Source organism: Myotis lucifugus, unplaced genomic scaffold (genome assembly GCF_000147115.1).
Source record: "Myotis lucifugus unplaced genomic scaffold, Myoluc2.0 scaffold_81, whole genome shotgun sequence".
NCBI lineage: Eukaryota > Metazoa > Chordata > Mammalia > Chiroptera > Vespertilionidae > Myotis > Myotis lucifugus.
The window spans coordinates 804,118-816,399 of record NW_005871129.1 but is presented as its reverse complement, the minus strand read 5'-3'; the positions used below and the strand labels follow the sequence as shown (position 1 = coordinate 816,399).

The 12,282-nt window shown below is 41.3% G+C and overlaps 1 protein-coding gene and 1 pseudogene across 1 annotated transcript in view; both read right to left on the bottom strand.

Annotated features, from left to right (window-relative positions):
* The window catches only part of FANCM (Fanconi anemia complementation group M), a 75,127-nt gene that overhangs the window by 36,438 nt on the left and 26,407 nt on the right, over positions 1-12,282 (bottom strand). Inside the window, 2 exon segments of the mRNA XM_014457602.2 lie at positions 1,690-1,903; positions 5,620-5,826. Of these exon segments, the coding sequence (XP_014313088.1) occupies positions 1,690-1,903; positions 5,620-5,826 (421 nt within the window).
* LOC106697544 lies at positions 4,289-4,676 on the bottom strand (annotated as a pseudogene).

The window sequence follows — 12,282 nt, the reverse complement described above, 5'->3', positions numbered from 1 at the left end:
TGCAGGAGGCAGCCAATCGATATGTCTCTCACATCAATGTTTCTCTCTCTCCCCCACCTCACCTCACTTCCGCTCTCTCTAAAAAAATAATAAATCAATGGAAAAAATGCCCTCGGGTAAGGATTGAAATACCATTTCCTTTGACACAGATATTCAAGTTGAGGCTGAATATTCATTCACTCCTACTTTGACATGTAATTGGAACAGATAACTGACCCCCAAGGTTCCTTCCAAATTTTAAAATTACATGTTTCTATGATTCCTTAAAAGCTTCTTTAAAGACTAAAATTCAAAAGAACCATTTTAGTTTCTCATATTTTCATAGTGCTAATACTTCAAGGTATTTTCTTGATATCACCAAAATCTTTGCAGTTTTTAGGCTAGCCACACTTTCATTACTAACTATGCTCCCTGAGACCAACCAAAGCATGTTTCACACTGACTCAGTATCACCAATAACTTGGTCTAACTTCACCACAATTTTAAAAAGAAAAAAAAAATACTTTCTCCTTCACAGAAAGGGAAAAAGCCACTCTCTCCCTTTTTTAGAGCAATTCCAGAGACACCTAATGTTTGTAAATCATTTCTTCAACCCTTTGGTGTATATGAGAATCTTTGTAAAGGCTAAGCAAACCTCTAGCCAGCGTTTCAACCAGAAATGTTTATCTTTTTAAAAAGATTTCTATTGATTTTATTTATTTATTTACTAAGAGCGAGAGGAAGTGAGAGGGAGAGAAACATAGATCAGCTGCCTCCTGCTCAATGGAGCAACTGGCAACTCTTCAGTGCCGGGATGATGCCCAACCAACTGAACCACAGGGGCCAGGGCCAGAGATGTTTTTCTTAAGGGTCTCGGAGCTGTCTCTTTGAAATGTAAATATCAAGAAAGACACTGTCCCTGTCTCCCAGTTAGCAAGGGAGTTTAGCTTAGGCACCTTTCTCTGAGTTGTCACCATCTGCTTGTCATAGAGATAAAGTGTATTATTTCTTTGTATAAAGCCAACTAGCAACACAAATGGCTACCTCGATTACCAGATGAATTTGGGATGAAGTATGAAAGAATGTATAGCAAATAGTGCTCTCCTCTTTTTTAAAAGATATGTTTTTGGGAAGGAAGGAAGAGGGATAGAGAGATAAAAACATCTCCTGCATGCCCCCTACTGGGGATTGAGCCCACAACTGGGGCATGTGCCCTGACAGAATCCACCTGGTGACTTCTTGGTTCATGGGTCCATGCTCAACCACAAGCCAGACTGGCCAGGCAGTGCTCTCCTCTTATATGAGGACATGTTACTGTCTTGAGAATATGTATGTAAAGGATTTTAAGTGTCTCAAGGAATGAATAGCGTAGAATTTCTTTCTGTCTTTCTATTAATTTTGATGTTTGGCCTACAATGCATATTGTAGCTGGTTTAATGCTCATTCAAAATAAAACTGTTTTCTTTCTTTTCTACACTCTGTAAAGAGGATTATCTGGGTCTGTAGGATATTTTTAAGTTTCCCAATACTGATTTTCAATCACTCTGTACTGCCAATGCCTCTTTCCCTTTACCACACATCCTTTCCAAAGAGAACACCCTTAACATCCTAGAATGTATGTTGAATTTCTCTAATAAAAAATATATGAATATATAATCTGCTAACAACAGGAAAACTATGTATGTTTAAAATGCAGAATTTTTTATTTACCATTCCTATAGGAAAAAATAGATGACTTTCGCTGCAAGTTCCGAGAAGGCTTCTCTGGTTCATAGACACCATGTGTGATGAACATTTTATGTAATTCTGGATTGATTCCATCAGGAACCATTCGTGGACTTGCTTGATAAAAATGAAGGACCTGCCTGTTACCTGAAATAGCTTTATAAATACTTCTTTTGTTGGATTGACTTTGATTATAAGTCTGGAAAAAAAAATAAACGTCAAATTACATTATTTCTACAATAATCAGCCATAAGAAGCAATTACTATATTATTTGGGTTTATTCTAAGCAGTAAAACTCTGATCTACTTAAATACTTAGAGAATAGAATATCTGTTGTCTTGAATTTGAAACCTGTTCAATTAACTCTTGATGAAAATCATATCAAAACTATATTATAAATCCTACCTTAGTAACTATATTGCACAAAGGAAATTTATCTTTTATTTAGTATCTTGCTGTTTCTGAATAAGGCTCATATTTATATATAAGTGTAAAGTGCTTTTAAAAAAATGTTTTTTATCTTCACCAAGGATATTTTTTTTCCATTTATTTCCAGAGAAAGTGGAAGGGAAGGAGGAGAGGAGGGAGGGAGAAAGAGAAACATCGACATTGAGAGACACATTGATTGGTTGCCTCCCACATGTGCCCCTACTAGGGCTAGGGAACCTGCAACCGGGTCCCTTGACTTGACCAGGAATCCAACTGGCAACCTATCAGTCCATAGGCCGACATTCTAACCACTGAGCAAACTGGCCAGGGCCATTTTTAAAAAATATGATTTCTTTATTTCAGCTTCTTCATCTCTCTGCACTTCAGTTTTCTTTACTTGTATACAACAAGAAAACCATTATTCCCCTTAAATAAGATAATGCATCTGAAGCTCTCAGAATACTGCACAGAGTAGGTGCTCATTAAATATGGGCCATTATGACTATTTTACAGATTAAAAAACCTTTCTATTCAGGTATTAGTTAAATGATTTGCCTGAGGTAATACAATTAGCTAAAATCCAATTCCACTCATTGATAATACAAATTCATTCTACTCATTGTATAAGCTGCAAGACATATCATTTATTGGGATCCTTTCATAGATCAACTAAATGCCATACAAGAATATGCCTTAGACACATGAAAAATTTTGGGAGAAAGTTCATTATACAAGATGCTTTTTAAAAAAAATATGTCTTTTTTTTATTGATTTCAGAGAGGAAGGGAGAGGGAGAGAGAGATAGAAACATCAATGATGAGAGCAAACCATTAATCGGCTATCTCTTGCACGCCCTCCACTGGAGATGGAGCCCATAACCTGGGCATGTTCCCTTGACCGGAATCAAACCCAGGACCCTACAGTCCTCAGGCTGACGCTCTATCCACTGAGCCAAACCAGCTACGGCCAGGATGCTTGTTTTTGTAAATCACAAATAGGATTTTTATTTGTTACCATTAAATGTCTGAATTTTAAACAAATTTTGGACTGGGGGCTCATATCCCCAGTAGCTTTTTCAGAACTGCTACCTTCACCAGGAAACTCCATGGGTTTTCCCAACTTAAACTTGGGCTTCTCCAACATTTTGACTTTATTAGCAAAGACATCATGGAGCAGATACATAGATTGGCAGCCTTTTCTATGTTTTTTCCAATGCTATCTGGAATCAGTTTATTGACCACTTCTCTCAAGTCATTTGTCTGCACCTCTCAGGTCATGATTTCCATCTTCTTCTTCCGGATTTGACAGACCTGTTGATGCTGAGCATAATACCTTCTGAATCTGATTGTTGCATTTTTTTTAATAAGCATAGAAAAGACAAAGCAAATAATCATTGGTACTCCTGACATCAATGTGAGCTTCCGTCGTGGTCTACCATTTTCTTAGCATGGAGCATATTTTATCCCATGTAAGACCTAAGCCATGGAAATTAGTCAGCATTTTTTCACTGAACATCCTCAGTTATTAGTTTGAATTTTCTAAATGCAACTTCATCATTCTGCAAATTAGCTAGGCTCACTTCAAAACATGATTCTTGAGACCATCAGATATGATTTTGGTTCCTTGAGTTCTTGTGACTAGTGTGTTTCCAATATTTCTTTTTTTTAAATATATTTTTATTGATTTCAGAGAGGAAGGGAAAGGAAGAGATAGAAACATCAATGATGAGAGAGAGAATCATTGATCGGCTGCCTCCTGCACGCCCCACATTGATCCATTTAAGTACTTAGAGAGCAGAATGTCTATGGTCTTGAATTTGACCACTGGGGATGGAGCCCGAAACCTGGGCATGTGCCCTGATCGGGAATCGAACTGTGACCTCCTGATTCATAGGTCAACACTCAACCACTGAACCACACCGGCCAGGCTCCAATATTTCTTATACTGAACATAGCTGGTGCTTTCACATCATACCAATCTTTCTTAGAAAGTGGATCAACCACTTTTTTCTTGGTTCCCCTTTTGCTGCCTTTCATAAAGTGCTTGTTCTTGCCAATTGCAATGGTGCTGCTCAGAGAATCAAATGGGTTCAGGATGATTTTTTTTAAACCAAAACACAGGAAAACAAATCCATTTCATTTATTTTCAGTAAGTTTAAGTCCTTGAGGGATAATGCATTACACGGATTCTGTGTCCAATGGCCTTTGCAGGAAGGTTGCCTTGGAATTTAGCATGAACCGTGCCACAGTTTCCATGAGCACGAGTTGCCTTTCCCCAGATTACTCTGGTTTTGTTTGGTTTGCCACCAGGAGTCACTGTGTTGATCTTTGCTTTGTACACATAAGCACATCTCTTGCCTAGACAGAATTCAGTTTCATCTCAAGCATAAACACCTTCAATTTTAAGAAGAGCTGTGTGCTCTCTCTGGTGCCGGAGACCCCGCTTACAGCCAGCAAAATGGCCTTGGACCACAGCCTTCCAGACATATTTGTCCTTATAGAAATCCTGTTCCCAGCAGGCCTCCACAGGGCCCAAGATGGCGGAAAAAGCGGTTCAGGATTATTTTTAAAGGTTACATGAACATTTAAAATCAAATTTTAAAAACTAACACAATTAATGAAAAAGTCTTTAATGTGAAACTATATATCTGGCCACAAAAATAGCCCCACTGAGTCACAAAAGTTAGTTAATACTTTAGTGTAACAAACACAAAATAGCCCTAGCTGGCTTAGATAGAGGGTCCCAGGTTCGATTCCCATCAAGGGCACATGCCCGCATTTCGGGTTCTATCTCCAGTGGGGGTTGTGCAGGAAGCAGCCAATCAATGATTCTCTCGCATCATCTCTCTCTCTCTCCCCCTCTCCCTTCCTCTCTGAAATCAATAAAATTTTTTTAAAAAACAAACACAGAAAATAATATTATATACAGCATCATATTTAGGAAGGCCTGTCACCCAAGATTGCAGCAAAGTATAAATGTAACGAAAGTCCCTTATCACTTAGAATAGACACTGGCAAAGTTCTCCATAAAGAGCCAAACATTAAATAGTTTAGGCCACATACTATCTCTGGTGCATATTCTTGTTGATTGGTTGGTTGGCTGGTTGGTTGGTTGGTTGATTTAAGGAACTCTTTATAATATAAAGCCATTCTCAGCTCATTGTAGTTAGTAAGATAAACATAAAAAAACTGGCCTTAGAAGCACAGGGGATAGTAAAACACATTGATTTTTGCATCTAGGTGTTTGAATTAATACTAAAGTAAAAGTGTTTATTTATATGGATAAAAATTAAAAAATCTGAATCCAGTCGAAAATTCTCTTAATTAGAAATAAAGAATAGTCAGAATATAATACAAAGGGGGAGTGGGGAATCGACTAATTACTTACAGGTTGCTTGGACTTCGAATCTTAACAGATTGTTATTTGTATTTAGGCTGTATTTCTCAAATTTCATTTACAAATCATGTTTCCAAAAGTCTACTTACACGTTCTTCCCGTCCTTCAGCAAGGATAACAACAATCCTGCCTTGACGTTTACGGCCAGTCCTACCCATTCGTTGTATAAGACGGATTGGGCTCTTCTGGGCATCAAAACATACTATCAGATCAACTTCTCCTATATCCAAACCTTCTTCACCAACACAAGTAGAAACCAATGTATTATAACCACCACTACGAAATTGCTTCACTACCTAAAATAAAAATGATTTAAAAATAATTAAATGCAAACATAAAAGAAATGTAGGTCAAAATAAACTTTTTCCACTTACCTATAAATGGCGAGATGAGAATAAAAATTAGCATCCAGGATACTACTGAATAGGAAAAGAAGTAACAAAATAGCAATATAAGCCAGAAGAAATTGTGGTAAAATGCAAAGGGCCATCTTGATTTCTTTGGTTTAATAATGGTTGTGATACCAAAAGTGTTTGCTAACAATTTACACATGAATGGAAAACTCCATATACTATTTTTAGCATCACTAAAAGGGGCATAGGACAGGTAAATGGTCCAGAGCAATTACTGCTAGTTGTCATATCCTAGACTTAAATTACTATTAAGTGTAACATAAGAATGTTTTATTACTCCTAGAATTTGTGAATGAAAAAGGAATGCTGTAAAAATTCTAACGGAAAGTAACCTCACAGGGTGATCTGATCATAAATTCCTAAGTGGGCAGGTCAGGGTAGGCAGTCTGGCCCAGGCCTATAACTTCTTTAGTAACAGGTTAACTTTGCCTTAAGCAAGCCCTGCCCATTGCTTTTGTGCATCTAGGTTAACACACCTATGAAATGCCTCTTTTTGGACCCTTCAAGAGAGCACATAATCTTAACTATCCTATAATCCAATCCCCTACCTCATTGTCTCCCACCTTGATTTAATCTTCCTAACTCAGTGGTTCTCAACCTTCTGGCCCTTTAAATACAGTTCCTCATGTTGTGACCCAACCATAAAATTATTTTCGTTGCTACTTCATAACTGTAATGTTGCTACTGTTATGAATCGTAATGCAAATATCTGATATGCAGGATGGTCTTAGGCGACCCCTGTGAAAGGGTCGTTCGACCGCCAAAGGGATCGCGACCCACAGGTTGAGAACCGCTGTCCTAACTGTTCCCCCTTAATGTCAAAAAGAAACTGCAAAACTGTCATCTTCCAAAGTACTTGAAATCTTACTTCCTGCCACTGTCGTCAGTTTGGCTCAAATAAACAAAAATTCTCTACAAGTTTGGATGTTCTTACATCAACAAATTCATACCTTACCTTTTATACTGTTATTCCAGTGAGGGGTAACAGAATATATAACACAAAATATAACTGTAAGTGTTGTTAAATTATTTTTTACATCTCTTTAATAGTCTTCTATAATATAACTAGTTAATAAATTAATAAATAATATCAAACAACTTCATTTTTAGTTAACACATATAAACTAACTTATTTATATGCCTAGGATTGATATTACTTTGGCTAGAGTTTGAAAAATAAATAGGAATCAGAAATTATTTAATTAATCAGACAAAGGAATAGTGATTAATTAAATAACTTCCACCAGGACTTATAATCTACTGATCCTATTATTTTTCACTGCTTACCCTTTAACCTAACTTAAATTCTGCTCCCTTGCTTCTCTCTCACTCCATAGTCCTCTGACTAAACTCTAACACTGGGTATAGCCTTACTTTCTACAGTCTGAGCCTGTAGCCTGCAGTTGAATGTGGCTGCAGGAAAACAAAGAACCATGCTTACTGATTTCACACTAACTCAATCTCTCCATTGGATGGGGCCCTGGTGTTATCTGAAAATCGTTTCATATTTTCCTAATCCATTCACTCTCCCCATTCCCCTAAATAACTGTTTCCTATTTTCTCTCTCATCAAACTTGCAACATTTCCTCCACATCCTCACTCTCAGCTGATGACACTGCAAAAACTTCCTCTCTGAAATCAATAAAATATATTAAAAAAAAAAAAAAGATCTTCCAGCCCTGACCAGTGTGGCTCAGTTGGTCAGGTGTCGTCCTATGCACCAAAGGTCACCAGTTCGATTCCAGGTCAGGTCACAAGTCCAGGTTTCCGGTTTGATCCCCGGCGGGGGAGCGTGCAGCTGATCGATGTTTCTCTCTCTCCCTGCCCCCTTCCCCTCTCTCTAAAATCAATAAAAACATATTTAAAAAAGAAAAAGAGCCCTAGCTTGTTTGGCTCAGTGGATAGAATGTCAGCCCTCAGACTGAAGGGTCCTGGGTTCAATTCTAGGCAAGGGCATGTACCTTGGTTGCATGCAGGCTTGATCCCAGCCCTGGTCCTGGAGCTTGCGGGATGCAACCAATTGATGTGTTTTTCCCACATCAATGTTTCTCCCCCTTCCTTCCACTTTAAAAATCAATAAAAAGCCCTAGTTGGTTTGGCTCGGTGGATAGAGCATCAGCTTGCGGACCGGAAGGGTCCCAGATTTAATTCTGGTCGGGGGCACATGCCTGGGTTGTGGGCTCAGTCCAATGTGCAGGAGGAAGCCAATCAATGATTCCCTCTCATCATTGATGTTTCTACCTCTTCCTCTCCCTTCCTCTCTGAAATAAATAAAAAAATATTTTTTTAAAAAATCAATGGAAAAATAACCTCAGGTGAGGATTAACAAAAAAATAAAATTTTTTAAAAAAGGAAAAAAGATCTTCCACAAGGTATCACTGCCATGTCTACCCATCCACCGATACTTGTGCCTATATGTCTACCTTCACCCCTATTGTTTTGGGTAAACTATCCGTGTTCTTAACTGAGGTCCATCCCTAGGGTTTTGTACCAGATCCTGTCCCTTTTCCTCATCTACTCAAAGGTCATTCCAGCAATACTCTTCTCTCTGCTCCATCATCAATTTTTCTTTCTCAACTGATCATTCCTATCAGCATACAAGCGTACTGCTACATAACCCAAGATAAACAGAAAACCACTTCCATCTTTGCTCTCCTTTATAGCAACACTAAAGGCCCGGTGCACGAAAATTCATGCACTCAGGCGGGTAGGGGAGTCCCTCAGCCCAGCCTGTGCCCTCTCACAGTCTGGGACCCCTCGGGGGATGTCCACCTGCTAGCTTAAGCCTGCTCCCCAGGGGATTGGGCCTAAGCTGGCAGTCAGACATCCCTCTGGCACCCCAGGAGCCCTTGGCAGATGTCCAATGGGGAGCATGCCTAAGCCGTTTGTCGGACATCCTTAGCGCTGCCTCAGAGGCGGAAGAGGCTCCCGCCACCACCGCTGCACTGGCCAGCCATGAGTTGGCTTCTGGCTGCAAGGTGCTCCCCCTGTGGAAACACACTGACCACCAGGGGGCAGCTCCTGCATTGAGTGTCTGCCACCTGGTGGTCAGTGTGCATCATAGCGACCGGTTGTTCCTGATCATTCTGTTGTTAAGGTCATTTGCATATTACCCTTTTATTAGATAGGATTCCTTGAAAGACTTGTATAGTTGCTATCTCCAGCTCTTCTCAATGCTGGCTTATCTCCACCATTCCACTAAAACTATTCTTTTCAAGCTGGTTTGCCTTCTCATCTCTTAATTCAATTCCCAGTTATCATTTTATATGACCTATTAGCAGCATTTATACATGTAATCCTCCACCTCCTCCTTACTTGGCCCCAGGATACCACATTCTCCTGGTCTTTCTCCTATTTCACTAGCCACTTATTCTGGTTCCCTAGGGAATCATAATCATTGCAATTATTTATAATAATAAAAGCATAATACAGTGGGGCCTTGACTTACGAGTTTAATTCGTTCCATGACCAAGCTCGTAACTCAAATTACTTGTATGTCAAATTAAAAAGTGAACGAGTGAGACATGTGATGCTGGGCTGATGTTGTGGCGTTCACTGTGACGTTCACTGCGCCAACTAGCGGTGGGGTATCTGAAGCTGGCTTGTAACCCGAATTTTAGCTCGCAACTCAAAGCAAAAAATCGGCCGAGAGATGGCTCGTATCTCGAAAAACTCGTTAGTCGGGACACTCGTAAGTCAAGGCCCCACTGCATGCTAATTAGACTGATGTCCTTCCGGATGACCTTCAGGACGAAGCTGGGGCTGTGAGGGAAGCCCAGGTTCTGGGTGCCAGAGGGAAGCTGGTGCCAGCAGCCGGGAGAAGGCCTATTCTTGCACAAATTTTGTGCATCGGGTCTCTAATCCTATATAATAAAGCGGGAATATGCAAATTGACCGTCGCTCTGCCACAAAGATGGCGGCGCCCACAGCAGAGGTGGGTGTTTCCGTAACACAAGATGGCTGTACCCACAGTGGAGGCCAAGTTCCCTTAACGAGCCTTACCAAGCAATCAGCAGGGACCTGAGGCCACGCCCCCCCCACATTGGCGCCAGGCCAGGGGACCTCAGGCCATGCCCCCCTGCCAAGCAGGGCTTGACTGGGGGCCTCAGGCCACATCCCCCTGCCCGGTGGAGCTTGACGGGGGACCTGAGGCCACACACCCCCGCCCCGGCGCCAGGCTGGGGGATCTGAGGCCGTGCACCTGCCAGGCAGGGCTTGACAGGGGATCTCAGGCTACGACCCCCACCTGGCAGGACTTGACAGGGGACCTCAAGGCGTGCCTCCACCCCGGCCCAGGCTGGGGGACCTCAGGCCGTGCCCCCTGCCCCGGCGGGGCTTGACAAGGGTGGGACCGGCCGGGTCTGGATCTAGCCCAATGGAGGGGTGCTGGCCGGGTCTGGGTCTTGCGTGATTTTGAGGCGCATGTGGGTGGGTGGGGACTTGACTCTGGGTCCCGTGGTGCGCCCCAGACCCTGACAGGAGGAAGATTATCATATACATTTTACTAGTTTTCTTTCATCTCTGACACTTCTGTTATAGAGAAAGGGCAAATAGCAATATTAAAATATTTCCTCTAATTAATCCCCTTTTGAATGTGCACAAATTTCGTGCACTGGGCCACTAGTCCTATATAATAAAAGACTAGCCCTAACCGGTTTGGCTCAGTGGATAGAGCGTCAGTCTGCGGACTCAAGGGTCCCAGGTTCAATTCCGATCAAGGGCATGTACCTTGGTTGCGGGCACATCCCCAGTAGGGAGTGTGCAGGAGGCAGCTGATCGATGTTTCTCTCTCATCGATGTTTCTAACTCTCTATCCCTCTCCCTTCCTCTCTGTAAAAAAAATCAATAAAATACATTTTAAAAAAAATAATAAAAGGCTAATATGCAAATCGAATAGCAGAACAACCAGTTGCTATGATGCGCACTGACCACCAGGGGGAAGACGCCCAATGCAGGAGCTGCCCCCTGGTGGTCAGTGCACTCCCACAGGGGAAGCGCCACTCAGCCAGAAGCCAGGCTCACGGCTGGTGAGTGCAGCAGCGGTGGTGGAAGCCTCTCCCACCTCCACGACAGCGCCAAGGACCCCTCGGGGGATGTCCACCAAGGGGTCCAGGACTGAGAGAGGGCACAGGCCGGGCTGAGGGACCCCCTCCCCCCACCCCCAGTGCACAAATGTCATGCACCAGGCCTCTAGTTCATAATAATGAAATACCCCATGGATCAGTCTTTGGACATCTTCTCTATCTTCATTCAATCATCCAGTCTAATTTTTATGATGATGATTCCCAACTCTTTTTTTAAAAATATATATTTTTATTGATTTTAGAAAGGAAGGGAGAGGGAGAGAGAGATAGAAACATCAATGATGAGAGAATCATTGATGGGTTGCCTCCTGCATGTCCCCTACTGGGGATCAAGCCCACAACTCAGGCATGTGCCTTTAGCCAGAGTGAACTTGGGACCCTTCAATCAGCAGGCTGACACTCTATCCACTGAGCCAAACCATCTAGGGCTGATTCCCAACTCTTGAGCCCATGAAACAAGATGTATATATTCAATTGTTTATTCAACATCAAGTAGCTGATGTTTAAAACACTGCTTCTCAATAGTCTATGAACTGTATATTACTGGTTCCAGTTCACAAACTGTAAATTACTGGCCAACAAGAAGTACAAAAATTAAGAGTAAGGGTTTAGAAGTTCAACAGAGTAATTCTGTTTGTTAACTCTAATTTTACTTTTAAAGTAATTCATATTTATTATAAAAAATAAAAAGTATTTGTGACTTAGTTTTTTTCTTTTAAATGTATTTTTATTGATTTTAGAGAGGAAGGGAGAGGGAGAAATAGAAACATCAATGATGAGAGAGAATCATTGATCAGCTGCCTTCTGCACACCCACTACTGGGGATCAAGCCCACAACCTGGACATGTGCCCTTGACTGGAATCGAACCTGGGAACCTCCAGTCCACAGGCTGACACTCTATCCACTGAACCAAACCAGCTAGGACTGTCTGTGACTTATTGAGAAGAAATAATCAACTGATCCTCCACCAGTTTTGATAGTCTGAAAACCACTAATCTCATAGTCATGCCAAAGTTATTTTAACTTGTCAAAAACCAAGCTCCTGATATTCTCTCCAAAACCTGATTGTCCTGCAGTCTTACCTATTTTAGTTGCTCAGGCCATAAATCTTGGAATCAGCCTTCACACTCCTTTATCCCACATCTCACTCTAATTTATCAACTAAATCCAGTCAGCTTGACCTTCAAAATATAGCCAGAATCCAAACATTTCTCAAAACCTTTCCTGCTACCACCCCTGTACAAGCCACCATCA